At 40.2% G+C, this 27,578-nt stretch overlaps 1 protein-coding gene across 2 annotated transcripts in view; it reads left to right on the forward strand.

Annotated features, from left to right (window-relative positions):
* The window catches only part of trrap (transformation/transcription domain-associated protein), a 103,756-nt gene that overhangs the window by 20,642 nt on the left and 55,536 nt on the right, over nucleotides 1-27,578 (forward strand). The window contains exons 23-44 of one of the 2 annotated variants that reach the window (XM_088323149.1): nucleotides 1,062-1,261; nucleotides 1,354-1,571; nucleotides 2,295-2,492; nucleotides 2,554-2,814; nucleotides 2,878-3,039; nucleotides 3,672-3,768; nucleotides 4,008-4,129; nucleotides 5,467-5,637; nucleotides 6,415-6,483; nucleotides 7,262-7,282; nucleotides 7,736-7,855; nucleotides 8,675-8,794; nucleotides 9,001-9,165; nucleotides 9,232-9,413; nucleotides 9,631-9,829; nucleotides 15,906-16,034; nucleotides 16,676-16,942; nucleotides 17,888-18,094; nucleotides 21,133-21,291; nucleotides 21,691-21,825; nucleotides 22,508-22,618; nucleotides 23,532-23,678. In XM_088323149.1, coding sequence (XP_088179275.1) covers nucleotides 1,062-1,261; nucleotides 1,354-1,571; nucleotides 2,295-2,492; nucleotides 2,554-2,814; nucleotides 2,878-3,039; nucleotides 3,672-3,768; nucleotides 4,008-4,129; nucleotides 5,467-5,637; nucleotides 6,415-6,483; nucleotides 7,262-7,282; nucleotides 7,736-7,855; nucleotides 8,675-8,794; nucleotides 9,001-9,165; nucleotides 9,232-9,413; nucleotides 9,631-9,829; nucleotides 15,906-16,034; nucleotides 16,676-16,942; nucleotides 17,888-18,094; nucleotides 21,133-21,291; nucleotides 21,691-21,825; nucleotides 22,508-22,618; nucleotides 23,532-23,678 — 3,460 coding nt within the window. The remainder of the gene's footprint in view (nucleotides 1-1,061; nucleotides 1,262-1,353; nucleotides 1,572-2,294; nucleotides 2,493-2,553; nucleotides 2,815-2,877; nucleotides 3,040-3,671; nucleotides 3,769-4,007; nucleotides 4,130-5,466; nucleotides 5,638-6,414; nucleotides 6,484-7,261; nucleotides 7,283-7,735; nucleotides 7,856-8,674; nucleotides 8,795-9,000; nucleotides 9,166-9,231; nucleotides 9,414-9,630; nucleotides 9,830-15,905; nucleotides 16,035-16,675; nucleotides 16,943-17,887; nucleotides 18,095-21,132; nucleotides 21,292-21,690; nucleotides 21,826-22,507; nucleotides 22,619-23,531; nucleotides 23,679-27,578) is intronic. The other variant, XM_088323148.1, reaches the window with a different exon arrangement.

Consider the following 27,578-nt stretch of genomic DNA (forward strand, 5'->3'; position numbering starts at 1 on the left):
TGCGACAAAAGCACAGTGGGCTGGGGAGGATCAATTGGCCTTTCATCATTTGCCGGGGGCAGATGTCTATCGGTGTTTGCAGAAAGGCGATATTTAAAGTAATTTAATGGTGGGGGAAAGGGCGAGAGCAGCGTAAATGCAGGGAGAAGAAAAACAGAGAGAATCTTTCATGAGGGGAGGACGAATCAAGATGTCTGACAGGGGAGGCGGCCGCCGTCGCAGCTCCTTGATCGCAACTGACATGCTTCATTACCCCGGCAGAAACATGCCCGCTGACATACTTGTCTTTCGGCATGAGCGTAAGTGTGGATTTAATGAAAAGAGAACGAAAGGGCTGGGATGTAGCATAAACAGACGGACGAAAGTCAATTAGCCCCTGCCCAGAATCAATGATGATGATGTGACTAACTAATCTCCCCTCCTTTGTTGGATTCGAGCTCATGCTACAGTTTGATGTCTCAAAATGAAGTCTAACATGGATAATGTAAAAGAAAGTTTTAGGGGAATAGCCCTATACATGTCAGTATATTTCCATCTCAAACATACATAAGGTATCACGTTGTGGTATGCTGGCCTAAAGGCAGCAGACAGGAGAACTTTACAGAGAACCATAGCCCCCCAAATCGTTGGCTGCTCTCTGCCCATTCTGGAGGACATTGTTAAGGACTCCTCACTCGGCCACCACTTCTTTAAGCTGCTACCCTCTGGCAGATGTTACAGGGCCCTTGAAATAAAGACTAACAGACTCGTGGAGAGTTTCTCTTCCACTGCCATATTCGCCCTAAACAAGCAATCAAGACTGAAAAACAGAATTTTATATATATATATATATATATATATATATATATATATATATATATATATATATATTGATTATTTATGGGAAATTATTTATTATACCTTTGTTTCCATTTTTGCTGCTAACGTCATTGCTACATCAAATCCTGTTGTACGCTTTGTACAATGCGTTGTAATCAATGACAAAGAATATTTTATTAAATTCACTTTTGCCAAGCGTTCATTTGACAAGTGCTAATTCATTATGTTTGAATTCCCTCCAGCTTCACTGAGAAGTGGATCCCCAACGTAATTATCTCTCATCGCTACAAGGCGCAAGACACGCCGGCTCGTCGGACTTTTGAACAGGCTTTGACTGGAGCGTTCATGTCTGCGGTGATCAAGGATCTGAGGCCCAGCGCGCTGCCTTTTGTAGCCAGCTTGATTCGTCACTACACTATGGTTGCTGTGGCTCAGCAGTGTGGTGGGTTTCTGCTCCAATCCCACAATAAAGTTATTCAACTGTTTATTTAGCCATTTTGGCCAAAAATAAAAAAATGTGTTTTGGTCTTCCAGGTCCGTTCTTGTTGCCGTGCTATCAGCTCGGCAGTCAGCCGAGCACGGCTATGTTCCACAGTGAGGAGAATGGGTCAAAAGGCATGGATCCCCTCGTTCTGATCGATGCCATCGCCATCTGTATGTCCTACGAGGAGAAGGAGCTGTGTAAGATTGGAGAGGTGGCCCTTGCTGTTATTTTTGATGTGGCTAGCATCATTCTTGGCTCCAAGGAGAGGGTGAGTTGCTTGTGGTTTTCAAATTTGTTTGATTACCCATATTAATTATTAGATCATTTATGATGAGGAAAAATTGCTATGACTATAAAATATAAGTTTATTTTCCCTAAAATTAGGGCTGAAAAAAGCATGTCAATATTCTATTTTAGTACAGTGTAACCCCTGGATACAGTGTCCCCACCTTACAATGTTTTTTGCCCCTCGTTACAGCATTTCCCCCACAATACAATTTTAACAACATATTATTTTGCATTACAATGCCTTTCTCTCTTTGACCAGTTAAAAAGCTTTGTATAGATTTTACTAGTCGCCAATATAATATTGTATTTTTTTGTCCTGTATTCATTACCTATGTGTCCCAAGACTTGCAGTGATAGTATAGGGAGAAGCATAACAATGATAGCCATGTAAACAAAGCTTGAATAAAAAGAGGGACACAGGTCGTTACCCTCGCTAAAAAAATATGGCCGCACCAAATTGGGACTATTATTAAGAATACGGAGGTGAATAAAGCAAGTCTTCTAAGGGCATGACAATCCTTGCAGGTGTTTTTAGCTAGGGTACCAGTTGTATGGAACACATTAGCTTATTATCATAGGTTTCTATCCCTCGCCATAAGTCATATCCCGGGAGTCTACTGTGCTAAAAATTGCATCGTCATCTCTTATGAGTTTTCTGCAGTGAGATTACTTGTTCATCTTTAAATTGCATATCATTCTGCAGGCCTGTCAGCTTCCTTTGTTCTCATATATCGTGGAGCGTCTATGCGCCTGCTGCTATGAGCAAGCTTGGTATGCCAAGCTCGGCGGTGTGGTGTCTATTAAATTCCTAATGGAAAGGTTACCCCTGATTTGGGTTCTGCAAAACCAGCTGACTTTTCTCAAGGCCCTGCTCTTTGTGATGATGGACCTCACTGGGGAGGTAAGGTTGTAGGATCTTTAGTGGAAAAGAAAAGAAAAATTGTTGACTGGCTTTCGCCAAGGTGTCAAATGGCGCCGTGGCTATGGCAAAGACGACCCTGGAGCAGTTGCTAGTCCGCTGCGCCACGCCTCTGAAGGATGAAGAAAAATCAGAAGAACTTCTAACTGCCCAAGACAAATCTTTCCACATGGTGACACATGACCTGGTCCGAGAAGTGACTTCCCCCAACTCCACCGTCAGAAAGCAGGCCATGCACTCCCTGCAGGTGCTTGCTCAGGTCACCGGCAAGAGCGTGACTGTCATCATGGAGCCACACAAAGAGGTAAAATGTCTGTGCTTCAAATCCTGACAAAAATGAATTTAATCAATGATGGGTTCTCATCAGGTTTTGCAAGACATGGTCCCCCCCAAGAAACATCTTCTGCGTCATCAACCTGCGAATGCACAGATTGGATTGATGGAAGGAAACACTTTCTGTACTACTCTGCAGCCGCGCCTCTTCACTATGGACCTCAATGTCATAGAGCACAAGGTCTTTTATACAGAGGTATGCAACAGGCTCCTTCACAAATTTAAGTATGAAATTACGAGGGATGCACTGGAGTGGCTGTAAGACCACAACAGCAACACTGAAAGAAGAAATGTGAACGGACCAGCTTAAAGGCATAATCTAAAAATCTAAATAACTGACTGGCATATTACAGGCTTCTGATTTCAATGCTTATAATTGCTTATTAAAAACGTACTATGAATAGTGACACAAAAACGAAAGGAATCGATAATGATGATAAGGAAGGTGTGGGCGTTGGCGCAGTCTGATGCAACAAATGAGTCACACTTGTGTATATATTGCCATAATTAAATTGTAAATTCTCAAACTGGCTTAGCGCCAACCAAAAAACTTTGAGGACAAACACATTGAATGTCACACACAAAGTACATGTTTACACATCAAAACTGCTAAATTATAGAAAGTAAGCTGTAGCATTAAACATTAGCCGATGTCTGGCTAGCAGCAAAAAAAAACATGGATGCACAGGGTCACCGCTATTTTCGGTGCATCCCAAGAAATTACAGTACTGGGATAAAGTATTAAGCTTGTACTATTTCACATCGGATACGTTTAACCTCAGGGCTTACAGATAAACATCTAATTTGCATTTTCTGCTGCGCCTTCAGCTGCTGAACCTGTGTGAAGCGGACGACGCCACGCTGATGAAACTACCATGTTACAAGAGCCTCCCCTCTCTGGTGCCGCTGCGGATTGCTGCTCTTAGTGAGTCACATCCTCTTCTAGGGATTGGATTTTAGCTCAAGTCAACTCAGATACTCCAATGTTTGAAGAAAAAAAACATTGATTCATGTGTTTATGGCATCTTGTTTTAGAACAAAACTTTTGTTCCCCAATTAATAAGTTAATTTGCCAATAAAACAAGTTAAAATCATCTCTCAATCTCTTTGTATTGTCTAATAAAGTACATAAATAATATGAAAATGTTTGCCACTTTTTTTTAGATGCACTGGCAGCCTGCAACTACTTGCCGCCGTCCAGAGAAAAGATCATTGCCGCTCTTTTCAAAGCTCTGAACTCTACTAATAGTGAGCTTCAGGAAGCAGGGGAGGCATGCATGAGGAAGGTCAGTATCAAATATACATTATATGTTTTCTAGACCAGTGTTTTGTCAACCTTTTTTGAGCCAGGGCATGTTTTTTACATTGGAAAAAATTTGCGGCACACCACTAACCAAAAATGTTATAAAATGACCCTGAACAGTATGTTTAATTACAATATAATTTATAATACCCACAGTTTTTACAGCACAGACACTTGACAATGAAATAATATTTGCCAAAAATGATTCATAGATGTTTTATAAAATTTAAAAAGTGACATTGGATAATTTCTCACTGCACACCTGACGATCTTTCACGGCAGACTAGTGTGTCGCGGCACAGTGGTTGAAAATCACTGTTGTAGACTATAAGTAGCACTGGAATTTAAGGCACGCCTTTAAAAAATGTCTTTGGGAAATATTGTCAGCTATAAGGCGCACGGGGCTATAAAACGCACGAAATTAAAACCATTATAAGAGCTGGGATTGCAAAAAAATAAATATTAGGGAAAAAAAACTTTTAATTGAACATAAAGTAACATAATGAAATCTGGTTTCACTAAAATAATTTAAAATTAAATATATTCACTCTTCAAGTGATAAGTGTAATTATGCACTTGTGATTATGCTTCCCTAATTTTATTAACCGTATTTTTTTTTACTAATAAGTTGTGCTTTAAAATTTCTGGCAAACTTGGGGTGTTTTAGGTGCGTCTTATAGTACAGATGTAAAAAGAAATTCTGGAAACTTTATTACATATAAACTTCCCCATGAGTAAAGGTCTTCAAACTAGAACTTTTTAAAGTGTCGAGCTGTCGTGTTATTGGTGAATGCAGTTTCATAAACTGTGTTTTCTCAATCTCATTTGGTTCTCTTGGTCAATCCATCTAAACTTTTCCATGCTTTATTACACCGGATGAATCTTCCAGGTCCCTATTTATCAATCGATACCTAAAATTAAATCCCAAATCCATTCGGCCTCCATGCTCCTCGTCCCCTTTCTCCTTCAATTCCCGCAGCCTTCATTTTCTTGTTTTACTGCCATCATTCTCTATCCTGTGTTTTTTTTTTCTTCCCCCTCCTAAGCCCACCACTCTTTCTTTCATCTCTGCCCCTGATAGCACTAATGAGCATTGCTGTGGCTCGATCAATACAGGATGGAGTGTTTGTTCCCTCCACTGAGAGGAAAATGAATGTGGCCTCCACGCATCTTTCTCATACGTGTCCATGCTGATGTGTCATCCATATTTGCACCCGGTACAGTTTGTGGGGTTTAGTTAAGAAGGAGACTATGTTAGTAACGATGACTAAAATCACTGATGAAAAAATGAGATATGTTACACTTTTTTTCCTTGTATAGTTTCTGGAGGGTGCCACCATTGAAGTGGACCAGATCCACACTCACATGCGGCCCCTGCTTATGATGCTGGGCGACTACCGCAGCCTCACACTGAATGTGGTCAACCGTCTGACATCCGTCACGCGCCTTTTCCCTAACTCTTTCAATGACAAGTTCTGTGATCAGATGATGGTAAGGAGTTATTAAATTAATTTACATTTGGTGTGACGTGACTTGAATTGGTCGAGTGGAGTCGTAGGTGAATGCAGGGGGGTAGCCGAAGGCGGATATCACAACATACCAATTCTAGTAATGTACAAAACACTTAATGATGAATTACCAAACAGTTAAAATTAAAAATGTTTTTTTTTTAAATTATTTTAAAAATTCGATTGCTGATTGGTTAGGGCCGCATTCGTCCTTGTATTTTTTTATTATCTCGAGCTATGGTTCCATAGTTGTCATGTATTTTTTTCTAGATTTAGCATCACTGCCAAAATGGGAGCATTGTATTGTGTGAAGGAATTCATCTAATGGCATATTTGTATTTTCTTGATGCCGTGATGCAAACCAATAGCAGACCAGTATTTTTTATGATGTTGGCAAATAGCAAATGGTCATCTTAAAGACGTATGGTAAGGAAAATGCTGTAATGAGATGAGCTGACATCTTATTCACCTCCGTAAAGTAAAAATGCTGCAAGGTGGCGTCGCAGTATCCCGGGAGTCTACTGTATTGCTGCTTCAAGTCTGACTCCTTTAAATCAATATTTATAGACGTTTAAACTGAAAAGCTATTTTAAAAACATATTTCCTCAATTTCATCTTGTAAATGTGTGCTGTATAACGGTTACTACATATTCTTAATATCTTTTGTTGTTATCCTTCTATGCACTTCAGAGTATCCCTTCTTAGCATTCTATTTTCTCACCTACAGTATATCAATCTTTTTTTTTTGGGGTCTCAACAGCAACACCTGCGGAAGTGGATGGAGGTGGTTGTAATAACACACAAGGGAGGCCAGCGCAGCGACGGAAGTGTGAGTTAACATCCGTACCTCAAGCTCTGAAAAATCCCCTGCTCTCAATAACGCCGACATTGATATACCTCAGTTGAGATTCAGCTTGAATCCAGCGAACAAGCTGCAAGTCAATACAGCCGTCACAGGGATCCTTCTAACAGGAAATGGCACAAAACTTAAGTCGCATGTCGTCGACGGGTGGCGAGTGGCCATATTACAATCAATGATTAATTAGGCGCCAAGCTGGCGGCGGTAGTACCAGTGCTCCGTCTCATTATCCCTCTTGACAGATAACCTTGTAATCGTAAAGAAAAGGTTGAAAGCTTTAGGTGGCAAAAAACAGTAAAAGCATTTCGACATCTCTTTTCACAACAATTCTGACATCCCTATTTTGGAATGCTTTGCACAATCGTATGCAAATTAGAGCCTTATTTCTACTCAACTCCTTGTGTATGTCGGTTGATATAACACCCAGTAAAATGAGGGTCAACCGGTCAATTAGCCTGATAAGGACAGCAACGGAATGATGGAAAAATGGTGCAAAAAATGAAATAGCCTGTTAAATTGACTTTTTGACCTTAATATCTTCATTCGTGACCTTTTATCTCAAAAAGTAGCGGGTTTACTTTCTAAGCTCCACCGACGTCACACATCAAATTTGTCGCCGCCTCCCCATTCGTTTCGCTATAATCTCATCTTCTCACCTTCCATATAGAACGGAGACACCTGGCCACACTGACACACTCACACACACGTTCTATGCTGTCTCTGATCATTGTCTCCTATTCTGGTACAGCCTGCATTGGAGGGTTTTGAGGTGAGACGTGGCCTGGTATGGTACCCTCTGTCGGTGACGTTTTGAAGCTCAGCCGAGCCAATGTCGTGATAGTAAAAGTTGCCCTTTGGTTTTGTGTCTATGTGTTTGTCCCGTCAGCCCTTCTTATATTTTGATCTTTTCGGAAGCCCCCTCAATATGTCACTGACAAAACCTCCTCCTAAGAGGCCGAATCAAATTGAGGTTTTGAAGAGCAAAATGAATGTCCTCAAACTGTTTGTCTGCTGTGGCTTTGTAATTCAACTACTCATCTAAGTGTCTTTTCCTGTTGAAGTTGTTTTACTAATCCAGACAGAATGCATAGTTCATTTGACTAATTGTTTTTTCACGGTGGCTTCTCATGCGAAATCAAATCCTGCCCTGCATTGGCATCAACCCAAGACTTTGTTTCACTCCCCCCTTTCTTCCCTTGTCTTTCCCTGAATATTTTCGTAGGAGATGAAGATCTGTTCTGCCATCATTAACCTTTTCCACCTGATACCCGCCGCGCCGCAGACTCTCGTCAAACCTCTGCTCGAGGTGGTCATGAAGACTGAGAGGGCGATGTTAATAGAAGTAAGACACTTAAAAAGTCATCCAACACTAACTTGGAACTGATGCAACTCAGTTTTTAGCTGGACGCACAGCACGTGATCTGATCCTGCCTTTGTTTATAGCTGTACGTGAGAACCAGCGAGAGACTTCCGCATTTAAAATGCGTTTGAAAATGGTTCGCATTTGTTTGGGAATTAGTTGCATTTTCGAGGTCTCCTTCGCCAACTACATCATTACAAATATAGAAGTTTTGGATTTTACTTTGGATAAAGAATAATAACATTTTTGTTACTCACCATGATCAACAAATTACCGTGCTTTTTTGCTCGAAAAGTGTGCTCCATTGCTGCGTCCCAAGTTTTGCTTTTACGTAGTTTGCCAGAGCTTGGACCTACATTATACTTGGATGGACTGCATCCACTAGAGATGGACCGTAGTATTTTTGCAGTAGAGTAAATAAAACTGTAACGGCCTGGATATATCAAACAATAGACATTAGGCTTTTTTTACTTTTTTTTTAAATAAGTACGCTGGGTTTGCATACATCATTCATCTTTTAACTTTTTGCAGCATCAAAATATCCCGAATGAAGAAAACATTCCCTGTGTCACGCTATTGTACATATAAATGGTTCCTACTTAATGTAAATTCCCTTTATATAGGTTGTTATAGAATGGATTAACTGCGAAAATTAAAGGAAAACTGTACTGTAACTTGTGATTATTTAATTAATCAAAGCCCAATAATTGTGTAACTGACATATATAAATGTCCATATCACCTGGTGAAAAATGTGTTCTCTTATCTGTTCCTTTCCTATCGCTATGTTTCCACCATCCAGGCTGGCAGTCCATTCAGGGAGCCTTTAATAAAGTTCCTGACTCGCCACCCTTCTCAGACAGTGGAGCTCTTCATGATGGAGGCTACTCTTAATGACCCCCAGTGGAGCCGCATGTTCATGGTTAGACATCGGCCGCACTAAGCAGTCATCCCTATAGTGTGCTTTAAGACTCAATTGTTGTTACAGGAACCTTGGCCTTTTTAAAAAATATATATATATTTCCCGCTAATGGCTCATGATGAAGAAGCTTTCAAATTCCTGTTATTCCATTTAGCACTAAACTGAAAAGACACTTATATTTCACCATGTTTTTGTAAATATTGTAGAGTTTTTTGAAACACAAAGACGCCAAGCCATTAAGAGACGTACTAGCCTCCAATCCCAACCGCTTTGTCACGCTGCTGGTTCCCGCTGGCACAGCTGCCACCGTCCGTCCAGGCTCTCCCTCTACCACCACAGCCAGACTAGACCTCCAATTCCAAGCAATTAAAGTATGGCCACTTCTTATAGGCAAAAATGAACTTGTCTAACCTTTTCATTTTGCTGCATCTGCTTAGATCATCAGTATCATTGTGAAGAATGATGAAGGCTGGCTAGCAGGGCAGCATTCACTCGTGAACCAACTCAGGCGGGTTTGGGTGAGCGAGGCCTTCCAAGAAAGACACCGGAAAGACAATATGGCTGCCACCAATTGGAAGGAGCCCAAGTTGCTGGCTTATTGTCTTCTCAGCTACTGCAAGTATGTGTATTGAACATGTACTGTATTTTCAGCACTTTAAGGCGTGCGTAAAAGCCTTCAATTTTGTTCTCAAGCTGACCATGCGCCTTATAGTATATAAAGATTAACATGGTGAAAAGTGAACTGCGTTATAGCAAGGATTCACTTTTGAATTTGCGAGACAAATGTGGACCATAGTAATGAAATTATTATAATTATTCCTTGTTACTTTCAAAAGGCGCAACTATTCCGAGATTGAGCTGCTGTTCCAGTTGCTCCGAGCATTCACGGGTCGCTTCTTGTGCAACATGACCTTCCTGAAAGAGTACATGGAGGAAGAAATTCCCCGGAACTACTCCATCCTTCAGAAGCGTGCCTTGTTTTTCCGCTTTGTGGAGTTCAACGACCCGCACTTCAACGACGAGCTCAAAGCCAAGGTAGGTTGCTTTGCAGCCGGAGCAGAAAAGTCATTCATGTATGCAAATCCTGCTGCCAGCAACAACAACAACAGAACAAATCCTCTGTGATTGTGCCATTTCTGTAAACCGGAAATTAGTATTGACGTGCAGATGGAGGCTGTCAACTTGACTTTGGCTAGTTTGAAGTTGACGTCCAAACATAAAGCTTGACAAAATGCCAAAACAAAAATGCTCAATTTTTTTTTTTGATATCATTTTGTTTACCGACCGGCTTTGTTTTAACAGAGCACACAATGTGAGCATTTTGGAGCTCCCTGTATTTGAGCAAGGAGTTTTTAAAGCCCCAGTGTGTATTAAATAGCAACTGCAAATGTGCAAAGATATGTAATTTAAATAAATCACTATTTATTCAAATAACAAGAAAAAGCACATGCAGTCATGTTTTTTTTAAAAACTCGTAGGCTGAGAAAAGTGTATTCATATTACACAACTTGAGATGCCTTTAAGGGAAGCTAATATGTTAGCCGGCCATCTTCTATGGAAGCCTGAATGAACATTATGCCATGTTGCCTGTCCTGGTGGTTCTCCTAGCTCTTAACGGACAGAGCAACAAAACATAATTATTACAGCATTGTGCTCTCACCCGTTTAATGTGACTTCTGGTTTAAAATTGGGAGTGCAGCGTTAAATTGTGACACTGCTGCTTTAAAAGGGGCGGAGCTTGTGCTCTGCTCTGCTCAAACAGTAAAGACAGGAGAGAGGATACACGCGAAGGAGCTGGATTCCCTTTCGTGTCAAAGTTACGTAGTAACACACGGAGTTGAAATGTATTATTTATTCTACACATTTTACAGCATTGGAAAATGTTAGTTTGTGTCATGTTCATCCATCTCCAGAAACAATATTAAAAGAAAAATATATTACCTCCATATTTCCCCTTTTTTTCAATTGCTAAGCATTTTTGGAAAAGTTTTAGAACCACTCCGCAGCGCTCCTGATCCATATGCTGAGTAGCGAGTTGCCGACCCGCTGCTAGACAAATTCTGCTTTCCTCTTGCAGTCTCTTACAGGCCTTTTTAAAAAGCCCCTGCTAGCACCATATCGCTGACCAACTCCAGCTGTTGGCTCTTTTCAGCTGCTCCGGGTGTATCCAGCTTTCACAATCTTCTTTCCTTCATTTCATGTCAATAACGTATGGAAGTAGCTTTCAAATTTTTCCAAGTGATATCCTATAAGCCTCCGTAGTCGTTCTTCATTGTATGCACCCGTTTTAGCTGAATTCTAGGCTACAACAATCTCTAGTGATGAACTATTACACTCTGTCACTTTGACAAAGTCTCAAAGGTTATGTATTGTTTTAAATTCAGCTTTTAGACACACAAAAATGAATGTTTCTTTATGTGCTACCTAACATGCAACTGCAAGCATCGCAATCATCCAAGCCGCCTTTTAATGCACGCACATACACACACAATTCAAGCAGTCGTAACAAACGCCAGAACTGGCACAGGGTTGCTACAGATTTGCACTGAAATAAAATCCGCTCAGTGGGGAAAGGTTGCCCTGGCATGTTCAAGCCAAATGACTGTTTGGCAAACATTGATCCGTACATATACTTACACCACACATGGATAATTGCACCCAGACTCCCAATGCAGTCATAATGCTGCTGCTCACTCAAACCTGCTCATCTGATCATGTTTTATCTCTTTGTTTGAAATGCTAGGAAGTCTTCTATTATCGCTGGTACCCCTGCTGTCTATATTACATCCTGTTTTTTTTTTTGTGAGACTTTGGATTTCACAAAAATGGCCTTAAGTTTGTGTTGAGAATAAAAATTGTGTTCATTGTCATTGATTACAGCATAGTGTATGTTGTTTACAGTAAGATTAGATGTAGAACTCAAGGTTATACAAGTCATAAAAGATTGGGGGCGGCAGTAGCTCAGGAGGTAGAGCGCTCGTCTTGGGATCAAGAGATCGCAGTTCGAATCCCAGCTCCTCCGTGTTACATGTCGAAGTGTCCTTGGGTAAGACACTGAACCCCTAATAGCCCCAATAAGCAGGTTAGCGCCTTACATGGCTGCACGGCTGCTATTGGGAAATGTGAAGCACACTGTAAAGCGCGTTGGGAAGTCTTGACTTGAAAAGCGCTATATAAATGCAGATCATTTCATTTTTCATTTATAGGCAATATTTACAAGGTGTAGTGCTTGTCAGACAGGTTGTAAGTGCAACAGAACAACAGTGCAATTACATTAAGCAACAGAATTGTGGAAAAATGATAAAAATATACATTTATTTCTTACATAGGCGAGATATTTTTATGTACTTGTTTAGAGAGAAGAGGGGGCCATGGCTCTGAGGAAAAAACTGTCTCTGAGCCTGTTAGTCTTTGTTCTAATGCTGCATTCCAGAAAAGTGGGAAGTCGGGGAGTTTTCCAACCATCCAACCAGAAAAATATCATCGGGATGACACTTGAGGTGGAAGGTCCTACTTGTAGTCGCGAATTCGTCACTTGACAAAATGGCGATGCCCATGGCAACACAGTCGTGTTTGACTTTCAGCGAGAATGTAATTGGAGAAGTCCGTTTACAGTGTGTGTTATTGAACTCAGCTGCCATTTTTCCTCCACAATTTGAGTGCTTGCAAGAAAGCAGGTTTGCTGGATGCGCAAACGTATTTTAATAAGCAAAATAACCAACTATTTGTGGTCAGCCATCTTTGCAGTTTACACTTCTGCACTTCTCAATTTTCTGGAATGTAGCATAACTCACTTGTAGCGTGGCCAGAGGGGAGGTGGTCAAACGAAGAGAGTCCGTGAAAATGTGGTCGGCAATTTCAGCCGATTATTTTCTGGGCTGTGTTGATGACTCTCTTCACGGTTCTTCTGTGCTGCCGTGCACCAAACATACCACACAATAATGCTAGCATGCTCTTGACTGTGGCTTTGTAGAAGGACACCAACGATTTCTGTTTCCAGTTGTTTTTCCCGAGCACACAAAGGAAATTGTAGAAGCAATGCAAAATAAAAGGGCAGTGTTGAACAACTGCAACGAATCATGGCTGATACACAGACTGAACTGGTTTTGCTCCTCTTATAGTAAATTGCTTTCTTCCAGGCAGGCCGTTAAGACTTGTTTTTAGCTTCTGAATCTGGGGTGTATAACTCAAGCAGACATGAAAACAAAGGCGAGCATGAAGTTGATAAAGCACACTGAGCTTGTTTCACTGTATGCTGCAGTGTGGTTTTGTTCTTGGACATGTATAGTGCAAGCCGTGTTTAATTTTAAGTGCCACTAAACAATAAACACACTTCAGAATATGGAAATGTAACAAATGCTAAATAAAATCTAGACTCCAACCATAAAGAGCTTCTGTGCATTGTTATATGTTATATGCATAGAGTCGCCTGTAGGATCACTTTATCTAATTATACTACAAAATATACTGTGATGGTCCAGTGATTTATGTCAGAGAAGCCAAGAAATGACGAGGATGGATGAGCCCGTAGAGCAGACCGGTGCGCAGAGCACTTTCTCTGCGTCTTCATTCCCAACTGTCTCGTGCGAGTAACGACCTCATGGAAGCTGGAGGGGTGGGGGAGCATATGCCGCCGCGATCGTTTCTTCACCAAGCGTCGCCTCCAACCTACTCCGTGATGGATTGAACACGCAGGCTCATTAACAGATAGCAGCGTCTTTAATAAATGCACTCGTTAGCTTTATTGTGGGCGAGATCTCTAATAAAGCCCTTCGCATCCGTTCGCTTTTTTCCTGCACTTGTACATGATTTGCGTATCTATGCCTCACAGATGGAGACAAGCTTGGTGGTGGGGTTAATTTTTTAAGTGGTCTGGCCAGTATTGAATTGAAGGTCTTACACTTATATCTGTGTTTTTTCGAACGCATATTTATTTTTTCTCCCACGGTTATTTGTTACCATTGTTCGGTTGTATCCAAAGTTCTCTCTAGTCTTCCATTGGTGTGAGTGTTCACACCAATTCTGTAAGCATCGCTTGGAGTAACTGTGAACAACATCAATCCTGCTCGTGGCAACCAAATCATTATTAATCCTGTCCAAAACTTGAGATCAAATCCAGTTACATTATTCTTAGTAAGAAGGGCTGTAACACTGGTTAGTTTTTCACCTTTTAATGAATTGGCTAATGTTATATTGGAAAGGTTGCACAGCCCGCAATGTCAGTTGTTTTTACAACAATTTTTCCATCAGATTTCCATTTTTTTCTCAATAAATATTTATTGTTGTATTATACCAACAAATTAGTTGCACAATCCTGAGCACTGTTTAATCACACTTTTTTTTAGAGATCCGTCTTTCCATAGAATTTTGTGAGGCGCTGGTGGGTGGACAGTCCAAACAAAAAAAATCTGGATTCTAGACTTGTATTTTAGTCAACTGCTGCTTTATTTTGAAGAGAGATTTGGGTTTTTGTCCGTGAACAAACTAGCGATGGGAATTCCAGCTCTTTTTAGGGATATGGCTCCTTTGGCTCTGCTCACTAAAAAGAGCCAGCTCCTTTGGCTCTTATATGGTTCCTCAGACTGCTTGTGTCTCTTTCCTCCATATATCAACTATTATGTAACATTATGCACAAAATGCCTAAGAAGGGGGAACATCAAACCCAAAAAAGACACATGGGTAAAATAGAAAAAAGAAAAAAAGACTTTTTTGAGGGGGGCTATTACCAATAGTGAGGTAACATTTTGCACAAATTGAATTAATCTAAAATTATAATTGTACTAGAATATAATATGTATTATTTTAACTCTACATTCAACATACAGCTAATTTAGATGTTTAACTTTTTACGTTAAGCAACTTTAATGTCAAGCACACGTTCCACAGCCCATGCTAGCCTATACGGGACTGTTTGATAAAATGGTTATCGGGTCCGAATATCTTCAGCCGGTAGTAACCAAATCAAATGATGATTGACACATTGGTTAGCCAATGAAATTTCCAACATAATGTTATGCAACAGACTGACAGCACAAAAAGGATGTAGAACTCTGTTGGCAAAAAGATTGACTTGATATATTTGCATATTGTTCGAATGTAACACAAAAGGTTTTGGTGAAGCACACCGCAGAGGGAACCTGCGTTGTTTTAACCCGCATGTCCTTTGGTTTTGGCCAAATTCTCAAGGACATACATCTTGCCATTTTGAGCCATTATTTTTATACCCTGGATACTTTTTCTTGTGTGCTGAGAAGGTATGGGCAGTTGCACACGTGCGCAGTTCAGAGGGAAAATTGGTTGTATCCCGTTTCATTCAGTTGAATCATGTCTGATCTCATTTCTTTTATTTATAAGTGTAAAATGCTTATTTTTACCTGGTTTAATGGACTTCGTGTTAAATGTCAGATGAGTTTATTGCAAAAATTGTGGGCAAAGAAACACTACATCTGAAATGGTCTGAACGTTTTTTTTTAATGCTACTTCAGATCCTAACTCTAAAGCTTTTTTTAAGTAGAAATTAATTTCAAGCCAGAGGGATGCACTCTGTCCTTACATTGGCATGATTGATGGTCGATCTTCATTAAAGCATGTGCTCACTTTCCATAAATTGGCCAATTTGTATTAAACATTTTTAAGTCCACCATTTGGAATTTAAATCAGTGGTTCAGGGTCTGGGCAGGGGCTCTCATTGGGTCTCGTTGTGCCCATTCGGTTGTTTCACGTCCTATCCCATTTAATCAATTCAACATGTGAAAATGCCTTTTTTGGCATAGGCTTTATGCACTGTATTGTTGCTCGAGTACTTAAGATCATAAGTTAAAATAATTGATAGAGGAGGCGTCTAAAGTTATTTTGGGACTGGATCTGCTCCAAGCCTTTTCGCTTCAGCCAGCTGTCCAATTTTTCTCTCCGGGTGATGCTTTTAAGTTTGTGACATAAGGTTTGTTAGAACATGCTTGAAAAGAAGAGTAAATGAGAGAAACACTCCAAAAATATTCAGTGAAAAAAATATGTTTTCCTTCTTTAATCCATGCGTAGATGAGTGCCCTAATATATTTTCCTCTTTTACACATTTTAGTCCGAGGCTAAATTCATGTCGTTTTTCTTCAAGGTCCTGCAGCACATCCTGAATCCTGCCTTCCTGTACAGCTTCGAGAAGGGGGAAGGGGAGCAGCTGCTCGGCCCACCGAATCCCGAAGGCGACAACACTGAAAGCATCACCAGTGTATTCATTACAAAGGTGCATTGATTTTCTTCACAGCTGCATTTTTTTTCACACATGCATTTGCTCATTATTTATCATTACTGGAGCCATTTCCTCCTATAACCTGTCTGCTGTCTGCGGAGCACACATCCATACTGCTTCAGTATCAAATCCACTTCGTATTCCAGTCACTCCTTTTCATGATTCCACCCTGTTTAGCCTTTTCCATATATCTTTGGTTGTCTTTGCTTCCTCCAGTGATCCCACCAGTCCGTTTCATTTATCAGAGCAAACTCTAATTTTGGTGTAAATGTCAGCATGTGGCCATGTTAAAGGTCAGTGTGTGTATGTGCGTGTGCGCGCGCGTGCATGCATGCAGACGTACATAAAATCACTTATTACCTCCCTCATTTTGTCTGTCAGTCGTTTTTTCTGGAGATTTTCCCCGGTAGGGCATTTCTCTGTTCATTGAAATTTGCTTTCAATTAAGAATAGATGATTTGATGCTATAAAATGGAATACAGTTGTTATAGTGTGAGACAGCAATGTTCTCCAGACTGGACAGAGAGCAGCTTATGATTTTCAAGGCTGTGTTGATGACACTCTGTAAGGTTTTCCTGTCTGCTGCCATGCTCCTACCGGTTCCTCTACTAAAAAAATTCCATGCATCTCTTAAGGTTCTGGATCCAGAGAAGCAGGCAGACCTTCTGGATTCTCTCCGGATTTGCCTGCTGCAGTTCTCCACTCTGTTGGTGGAGCATGCGCCGCACCACATTCATGACAACAACAAGTCACGTAACAGCAAGCTGCGGCGCCTCATGACCTTCGCTTGGCCATGCCTGTTGCCCAAAGCTTGCGTGGACCCTGCCTGCAAATACAGCGGACACCTATTGTTGGCACACATCATCGCCAAGTTTGCCATCCATAAAAAGATTGTTTTACAGGTAAGAAGGATGAAAAACAAAATACGCAAGATTTGGATCTAGATCAAATGTGGGTAAAGTTTTTTATTCTATAATCACTAGACAGTTTATTCAAATTGGTTTTTGAAATGCTCATAATTAAAGCAAAAGCACTATGCGACGGACTACATTTAATAACATGCATTAAAAAACTCAAAATTTAGTGGCTATTGTTTTTTGGTATTTTTTTCTTTGCATGAAATGTGATGAATGCTTTGATGCATAAATAAATGAAATGAGTACATCAAATTAAGCAACAACATGTACATTATATGTAAACAATTCTTTATGAAGGAAAATAGAGGGGGGGGGAACAAAAAAAATAACTCTACTACTTTATGACAGAAGTACTTCCATTACAAAAATATCACCACTATTATTTTTCGGGTTTGGTAGGCCGTATTAAAAAAGCCGAACGAGCCGCATACGACCTTAGTTTTTCCACCACTGAATTTGTTATAGTAAAACGGCACTCAAAATTATTTTAATTATTGTTTTCTTTCATATGTCGTGTGGTAAATGTTAAAAAAAAATGCAAATACAGAAAATGTACAATATTCATATAATTTTAGCATTATTTGAATGTACAGAATGTTTTATAAAAAATATATTTTTATGGAGGATGAGAGCCACAAAGGAACACTGAGAAAAGGCATGGTGGCCCCTATGTGGCCCGCAGCCTGTAGTTTGCCCTCTCATATGTTCAGCCAAAAACTGTTTTTATCAGAGCCTAAACTGGTTATTGTGTGTCTTCAAATTGCAAAAGATAGGCCAACTGTTTAAACATTGAAAGTTTCTAGTTGCATAACTGCATTAGTTTGAATGATTTATGCCGGGCTCCCTCTGCATTACGCAGTGTGAACTTCTATAAAAGATGAAAGCTGACAGCATGTTGCCTGAATGAAAATGTGCCTGTCCCCGGTTAAGGTCTTCCATAGCCTTTTAAAGGCACACACCATGGAGGCCCGCGCCATTGTGCGCCAGGCTATGGCTATCCTCACGCCAGCCGTGCCGGCCCGCATGGAAGATGGCCACCAGATGCTGACCCACTGGACTCGCAAAATCATTGTGGAGGAGGGCCACACGGTACCACAGCTGGTCCACATCCTGCATCTCATCGTGCAGCACTTCCGGGTGAGTCCGTGGCAAAGGAAGAAAACTGGGCAGTGAGCAGTAGATGATTTCCTAGGCTGTCTGACGACTTGAGCCCATATCTGGCTTTTTGGCTTAGGGTCAGAGACAGGAAACCATCCAAACTCCGCAAATGACCCAAACCTCAGACGTGCTAACCAAGCCTTGATAAATTTGCATTTAAAAAGCCTGTGTTGGCATAAACACTCGCAGGGCAGCTTTTTACCTAAAATGAAAAAAAAGCATTACTAGATGAGGCGGAAACTTGAGGAACTTTTTTATTTGCTTTCCAAGTCGCCATGCTCGGCATTAATATTAATTTTTAATTTGATTTATTTTCCTCATTACAACTCCCTCAAGGGGAAATTCAATTCACACTTGACTGTGTATTTGTGCTGCACGCTACAAAGAAAACATGTTTATCAAGTCGAGTTAAAAGAAGTTGCGAACACAGGTGGACCTATGGAACTGGGTAGGAGAAATTTGTTTTTTATTCATTCCAAATAACAGTAGAACCTTGGTATAAAACATTAATCCGTTCCTAATTTGAGATAGTAAGATAAAATTGTCTCATGGCGGGGGACAGAAACCTCTGATCACAGTTAAAAGAAAGTGTGGGTAAATATCTGTGTTCTTCTTTGTAAGCTTCATATCCATGGTTATTACATTTTACTTCTCCCTTTAACATCATTGCCAGTCTTGGGACGACACCGAAACAAATCAGCTTTTTCAAAAATATTCTGATCTGAATAAAGAGAGAAATGGAGCATTGTTGGGGAGGTAGTTAAACCGCATATTGGCATCTTCATGGTGATTGATGTAAACCAATCGCAGAGCAGCATCTTGTATGACCAATAGCAGACAGTTGTCCTAGAGACGTAACTTACACTGTCATACTCAAAGGGACAGATAAGGGAGACAACATACTCACTTGGAGTATTCGAAATAATTTGTTTATGTCGTATGATGGGGTAAATGGCATAACAAGGGGCGGAAAAAACCTTATTTCACATTGTGAAAATACCATAACCAAGTAACAGGGGCTCTACCAGGTGTGCTCTTTTGATCTTCATCACTTTCAATCCATTCCAACCTCATGTCCCTTGGATTCCAGTTTTGGTTAGCACTACTCCCTTGCAGCAACTGCCTCAGGGCTCTAATCTCCTTAAAGCAGATCCATTGAGGAGCATGACCCATGAAATAACTCTGGCAAAAGATCATCGACCCATGCGTCGGCACTCCCTTGAAAACGTGATTGACACGTGATGCCGTCTCCTCATTTGACGGAAATTTTGCAGATTTTCCCTCTATCTCACAGACAGGTTGCTCTCATTGGACCAGATGACTAATCTAATGTAATCACATCAACATAATTGCACTGGGGAAAGATAATGACAGGCAGATGAGAGACTTTTTAGTGTGTACGTGCACATGTGATGGACAGGGCTTAGCTCTCTGTCATTAAGGGGCGTCGAAGTCCTGCTCCATCGACTATAATTACCCTGGAAGCGAGAGGCTTTAATATTCTTTGTGACTAGCAGCATCCCCCCCTCCAAACCGATAGACATCTCATCTCTGGCTCTTTTGTCTGCACGGTGCAGTCGCGGTTTGCCCGGCGAGGAAGCCAATTGAACCTCCAGTGTGACACTTTAGTGCTTGGTGTCGCATCCTTGAAAATAAGTGGATGCGACTCAGTCTCGCGGTGATTTTGCAACCTCGTTTAACTTGCTTGTGTGATACTCCTCCAAAATCTGAACCTCAGTGTTGCCTCAGGTTGACAGTCAAGCTTATTAAGCTTACGGACAGACTGAAGAGATCTTTTCTTCCTCATGCCATGAGGCTCTTTAACTCCACCCGGCAGAGTAAAGGCCCACATTAAACCACACCACCTACATTGGATATTACTGAATCTTACTGCATTATGTGTTCTGTGTAGCACTATTTGGTTACTCTATATAACATGCTAAAGTGGGCATTTGCACGTCACACTGGGTATTTGTATATTGTATTCTTTTGGCTTTATTATTGTACTGTTCTCAGCTCAGGGATGCTGCTGGAAATGTGAATTTCCCTTAGGGGATGAATAAAGTATCTATCTATCTATCTATCTATCTATCTATTGCTTAGCCTTAAATATTATTTTGATTCGGTAAACGGTTTACATAGCATGTGCAGATTTCATTGCAAAAATGCAGTAACATTTGAGCCATTTTTACATAACATGTTCTTGTTTTACGGACAATAATTTGTTTTTAAAAAAAAAAGACCAATATGAATAATTTAGATGACAATTTCTAAATATTTTTTTCTGAGAAATATTTTGAAACGTGAAAATAATTATATTTTCAAGATTTTTCATTTCGAGTTTTATTTTGTAAAATAAGTAAATCAACTTAAATGATAAAACATATTTCCACATAAAAAAAAATCATTTTGCTAATTTTACCTATGATCTTGTTTACTATTTTTTAAGATTTATTTGCGCGGGTACTTATTTTTAATATAATATTTTGCCAGAATTCAAAATACCTTTAAAAACTATTTATTTCACCGAATATTTGTATTACATCAGGTAAATATTTATATTTTTTATTTTATGTATGATTTAAAAAAAAAAATGTTTTTATTAAAAGAACAAGAAAAAAAACAAACAGCTTGATAAAAATGTGCCATCTTTTTGCATAAGATCAGATACAATAATGTGAAATTAAAAATAATAAAAATAAGAATATCCTTGCATTTGAATAAGATTTGATTTATTTTGCATTGTTCATTTAATAATTCAAATTGGTTTAAATTCTCAATCATTGCATCTAATATAAATGCAAAACAATTTTAATGATAGGAATCCATGGACATTTTGCCTGGCAATTAGAAGACAACCGTTGTTAGTTCTAAACAGATAAAAATGTAAAATTCCAATTGAATCAGGTAAGGGCAATTTCCTTCACCTGGTGTTGATACACAGATGGCTGGTGTTTATTTTTGTTCTACTTGCCTATTATATTACATTAAAAAACTTTTACCGGTTACATTGGCAGGTGTACTACCCTGTTCGTCATCACTTGGTGCAACACATGATCAGTGCCATGCAGCGCCTGGGCTTCACCCCCACTGTGACCATTGAACACAGGAAACTGGCTGTGGATCTGGCTGAGGTTGTCATCAAATGGGAGTTGCAGAGGATCAAAGACCAAATGGTAAGGAAAACTCTAAGAGAATTCTTCTAGGGGTGCACCAAATATTTCGTCCAGGAGTAAAAAAATAAATAAAACCGAAACGAGGCTTTTCAAAGGACAATTTTCTAAAGTCGTGTGTAAAGTGAGGTGAGCCGTGTGAAACTTGCTTTTACTTGGGCCGGAGTTGGTCCAGGACACGGCTGCTTATTTTTCATTTTGCCTTTGAGACCTTGTTATATCAGGGGTTCTGGTCCCCAGTAACTGTTTTAATGGAGGGGATACAATTTTTATTATTTTTTAAAAACAATTCAGTGTTTCACTTTCATAGTTTTTGTCCTCTGCCCCAAATTTTCATTTGAGTGCATCCCTAAATCCTACTCGCATATCTCAACTGTAACGTATTCCAACCTCTCCAAACAGCCCGATTCCGAGGCAGAAGTCGGGGCCAGCGGCGATGGGACCAGCGGGGCAGTAAAAACAGGACTCTCTGGAGACAGTGCCACGTCTGGACCAGAAGCGAAAAGATTCCGAATGGCAGCAGGATCGGCCTCTACTGTGAGCTCATTTGACATTTCATTATTTGTTTGTTGCCACCGCCGACTTTAGCAATCACTCGGGCCTCGAGCTGTACTGTTTACAACTGATTGCAGAACAGTTTGATCAAACAGCTTCTCTTGCCAGGAGGAGATGGCTTCATTTTTGTCGTCTTTCATTTGTTTCCTGTCATTTTTATTTTTTTTGCAATTTCAAACACAGCGGTTTGTCATTATTCTGAAGTGTCGGAGCTAACTAGCTGCTGTCATAAGACTATCCGGGGGCTATTTCTGTCACAATAACAAAATCATATTGAAAATTCACAACGGAGTTGTCTTAACTTTTCGCCTTACTTAAAGGGACAGTGTGTAATATTTAGTGCCTTCTAGTAGTACCAAAAAAAACCTTCATTTGAGTAAAAAATAAAACATTGATTTGAATAACGCGCAAATATACGTGAACCATCATACCATTTTTCATATATATTCATAGTTCTAGAAATTTTAAATTTGTTTTACATTGCGGAATCCATAGTGAGCAGTCGGCACAATATTTGTCTAGCATCTTGCTACTGTGTTATGCATCATTGAATTTGAACTTGCAAGAAGAACAAGGGAGGACCAAACAAAACCCTCAAGCTTTACAATATCCAGCTTGTTCTCGAGGTCCTCCTAAATAAATAACCTTTGATTGTTGTTTTTAGGTGTTTGGTCGCACTCAGTCTATGCCAGGAACTGAGACGATGCTCACTAAACCAGTGGATAAGCAACATACGGACACCGTAGTTAATTTCCTCATCCGGATCGCATGCCAGGTAACACCGCCCGAACACATTGCGTGTTTACCAAGACGCTTGTTCTCCAGTAATTGATTTCAAGTCACTTTCTATTTTTCCCCTCATTGTTGTACGTGTCTTATCTACTACCATTAACTAATATTCACTGTACTTTATTAAGTCTATAGAGAGACGGTCTTTCAGTTCTTTGGTGCCTAATAACACTGTTGAGATGTGATAAAACACAAAGGCCTTAATAACCCTCAGAATAGATTTTATTTTTTATTCTGACCTTAGTTTTATTCTATGTATTAAAAAATGACTAAGATTGTGAAAATCTCGCCAAAGTATGCCCATTTCTTAGACATACACGGTGCTCACGCATGCCTCAAGAAGGTCTAATGTTATTTTTTGTTATCATTTGAAGAATAACGCCAGGGTCAACCCATTTCCCCCCCAGACAAACATAGAATTGCTGATGCATCCTTTGTCTCCTCTCAATTACTTTATTGTAATTCCCCACCCTACGGATTATCTAAATAGAATGTCCCAAGCTAGCAACTGATGCAAATTTAAGAAAATCGTTCCGTTGTTTTTTAATAGCTCTTCAAGTTGCATTTTGTTGTCTGAAAAGTGTTACCCAAATAAATCTTGATCTGATCAAACTTAGCAGGGTAGGAAATGATCTAGTACACAAGACTGTAGCAAGCAAGGTTTCATTGTCAGCAGTCGGCCTTGAACCGCGCACGGGTCGAATGATAGTTTCCACAGTGAGGTATAGCAACGATTGCGCTGTCACAGGAATGAAATGCCAGTTAATAACGCCGTTCTTCCTGGTGGTGTCTCTCCTTGACCTCTGTGATTTCTCTCCTCGCGGCGGTGACGTGAAAAAACACTCCGTCAATGGAGATGATAAGCGGCCCAACCTTTCTTGTATCCTCCTCCCGCGCAGGTGAATGACAGCACCAACGTGGCCGGCTCTCCTGGGGAGCTGCTCTCCCGACGCTGCGTTAGCCTGATGAAGACGGCCCTCAGACCGGACATGTGGCCTCGCGCCGAACTCAAGCTGCAGTGGTTCGACAGGCTGCTCATGACCGTGGTGAGGAAACATTGATTGATTGAGCGAGGAGTTTTTTTAGAAATTGTTTTTCCTAATCCCTCCTGTTAACAATGTTATTTTCTAGTTTCAGATTATTTTTCTTTAATTTAGTAATAGACAGCAGTGTCAAGTCAAGTCATGTTTATTTGTATAGCCCTTAATCACAAAGAGTCTCAAAGGGCTGCACAGACCACAGATTATTGCAAACCGCATATTATTATTATTACACCATCCGCTGATCTAAAACCTACATGAGGGCAAGGAAAAACTCAAAAACCTCAACATGAGGAAAATGAAGAAACCTTGAGAAAGGACTGCACATGAGGTAATCCCTCTTCTAAGATGACCAGGCAGCAATGGATGTATCAATAACAAATAATACACACATATTGTCAACATGAAATTCGTATGCTTTAGAATAGAAGTGTGTTTTAAGCCTAGATTCAAACATTTTCACTGAGGTTGCAGATCGAACCTCACTTTCGAACAGTTTCGAACCTGCGGATCTCTTCTTGGCTCCTAGGATCACTAGTAAACCAGCCTTTTCAGAGAGAAGGTTCCAGACTGGAACATATGGGGAAATTAAATCTGAAAGATATGAGGGAGCAAATCCATGCATTATTTGGATACATGCATGATTTTGTATACTGCCAACAGAACCTTAAAATCACGACTTAAGCTAACCGGGAGCCGTTTTTGTGTATTCATCCATGTTAGCATTGAGCAACAGAGAGCGAGAACAAAGTAAAAAGGAATAGAAATTGTATTCAAGTAAGGACAGGGTATCGATACTAATTTCCTAAATTGGTTGAATTTGGATTAAAGGTAAATATGTTTTTATTAATATTTTAAATCATTTTTACATTTATTATTTATTATTATCTTTATTTATAGTTTCCTTCAGTTTGTAATTTTCTTTTAATTCATTTTGTCTAATTAAAAATATCAATTTAACTTTAATTTGATTCCATTTGCTTCAATTTACTCCAATATTGACTGATATAAAAAATATATCGATGGACAATCCATTTGCATTTAACATCAAGCTATGAACTAAAATGAAATTCCAAATTAAATTATTTAAAGAGATCAAATGGTTTAGTGTTTTTTTTTTAAATACTACTTTCATTATTTAATTTAATTCAGTAAAATAGGTTGGAAAAATCCTGAATGTCTTACATTAAGATTGCTGTGTAGAGTACCTTTTGGGATAGTAATTTCTGTACTGTACATAGATTTTGTTTCCATTAACATTTCGGACACAATCATAACACTTTCAAAGTATTTAGGCTGTAGTAGTCCTCGCCTCTTCCCAAAGGAACAGCCTCATCACTTTGCGTGCCCAAGCCCTTTTCGCGTTATCAGCTTTACGTGGAGTGAGGTGCCAACCGCCATAACGACACAATAACGACATTGGGCGAGATAACAAGTTAGGCCGAGACTTGTTTTCCCATCTGGCCTCGCTCTCCATCTTTAACTCTGTCCTTGGCTGCCGTGTGACTCGCTTGCACGCCTTCGCGTCGGCTCATTCTCCTCGGTCCCTCATCACCTCTGTTTTCACTTTGTCTCCCTTATCTGTCCCTCTCCTCTGTCTTTGCTGATCTCGCCAGTCTGATCCCCGGCCGCAGACAAGGTTATCACCGCACCCCGGAGTTATCCCATATTTTCTTTGTACTCCTGCGGGGATCATGCCATCGGGTGTATTTGCCTCGCTCACCGCCGACTGGCGTTTCTATACGTGCTTAGTGTTCAATCTGGACCAGTTTGACAAAGAAGGGTTTATGATCGTTTTGTGTGTTTAAAATGACTGTGAACGTTTGTTTATCGTGGGGGTTACGTCCAAAAAGAACCCGTTATACAGTAGGTGAAATCCATGTAGTAGGAACGTTTCCTTTTTGTAAAAACAATTATTACACCATTAATAAATACTTTTATTGGTGCAAACACCTCACGTGTGAGGTGCCCTTGGGGAAAACATGATCTCTAAATTCAAAACTCCGTGTTGTTGTCTGAAAACATTTCAGATGCCATTCCGGGTGGATAAATAGTGTTTCTTGCCAACATTCATATAATCTTATAATCATAGCAAAACAGAAGGCTTGACGGTACTCATTTCAGTATTAACAATATTTTCAATGTACTTTTTCGCCCACAAATCACAAAAAGTCCTGGATTTATATACCTTTATTGAACATCCAAAAAATAAACATGCTACAGTTCTCTTTCAGTATAACCTGAGTCATTGCCCAGTTGCTGGAGTTCCCTTTAATCCTCGAGAAACAATGACGAGGAATGCTATTAAGTCTGATGCCGTAGCAATTACTGATAACAACAGAAAAGACAACTTCTCAGGTGTTGTAATCGGGACCCATTCTCCACACTGTCGTCTTGAAATAGAGGGCTTGCACCACATTTTACGATACACGGTCCTCATTAGTTTTTTTCCTTCAGCGCAGTCGTAAATGTCTTTGTTAATCGCTATCCAACTCTGTGGCAGTTGCCTTTATGAATGGTCACATGATCTGTAAACACGTGACCTAGAAATCGTAGTAGTAGCACCTCTGAAAACTATATAACTGAAAATAACTTCAGGTGTGCAGGGGACAGCACTGTTGGCATTCTGTGGCCACTGGCGTCTACGCCAAATTCCACACCCTAATGGCGTTAAGTTGCCCCATACCGGCCCACAGTCCCATCTCCCCCCCTAGTACCCCCACCTCTATCTATTTCGTTTTATTCACAAGGCTTTTTGTCTCTTGAGGGAGTATACTGAACAATATGTCCATCATGTTAATGAGCAGTGCTCCACTATAGATCGTCTTTTATTATCTCATCCTATTGTCATGTTTGTGACGGCCGGACAGGAAGGGAGTAATGTGAGAGGGCGTGTGCCCAATTACAAGCACGCCTATTCCCAGCGCTCGTGTCTTCAGATACTCGGCTTTTTGACACAAAGGCGCAAAATCAATTCCACTCGAATATCTACACCGGGGTCACCTTGTTAATTAGTCTAGATTAGTGGCGTGAATCTTTGGCCGATTATCCTCTCGTCCTTGTCATCATTGTGCGCCGTGATTGTGTTTTGGACCAAATTAGGCCTGTACGTGTTGCATCGATCTTTAAGTTTAGTACAAATCACAGCGGCTTGTTTCTTCTTTGGGAGTGATACCTCTGCACAGCACGGTATTGATTTTAGGGTTGTCTCCATTTTGCATTTAAGAGGATAATTAGTGATTACTGATGGACAACTGGGAGCAATCAGTGATCCTTTTATTTATTTATTTTGCTTCGTTTTCTGCCATTTCTGACAAAAAAACCTTTAAAAAAGTCGTGTCTCATATTTATTGTGCCTTGCAAAAGTATTCCAACTCCTTGCCTCTTTCTTTTCCTCACTTTCCAGTTTTAATTGTTTAAGAAAAGTATAACGTATCACCTCAATTTCATTCCACTTTAAAATTTGATGTTTAACGATCCATTATCCCAGTTTGCATATCGCTGCGAGTGGGGACCGGCAAGGAGCATTTCTGTCGGGACTGTTGTTTTTTTTTTGTCTTTCTGTCCATCAAGAAGCAAACTGCACTCGTGCGGCCGCAATTCATTTTCCGCGATCGCATTTTGCTGTGAACAGGGACCGGCAGAGCGCACTTGCCGGCTCTTTTTGCCGTTATTTTCTTCCTAAAGGGAAGTGCACTCGTGAGGCTGCAAACCATTATCCCTAACTCCAAATTCCTCTAAGCGGGGACCGACAGAATGCGTTTTGGTCCACCTAAAATGAAATGCACGGTTGTGGCCGCAATCCATTATCCGCGGTCGACTTTTGCTCACAGTGGGGGCCGATAAGAGCAAATTTTTGTCACTCATTTTGTTCTTTCTGCCTTAAATGAACTGCACCAGTGCGAT

The sequence above is a fragment of the Urocampus carinirostris genome, chromosome 19 (assembly GCF_059441175.1).
Source record: "Urocampus carinirostris isolate Australia breed hairy pipefish chromosome 19, RoL_Ucar_1.0, whole genome shotgun sequence".
NCBI classification, from domain to species: Eukaryota; Metazoa; Chordata; class Actinopteri; order Syngnathiformes; family Syngnathidae; genus Urocampus; species Urocampus carinirostris.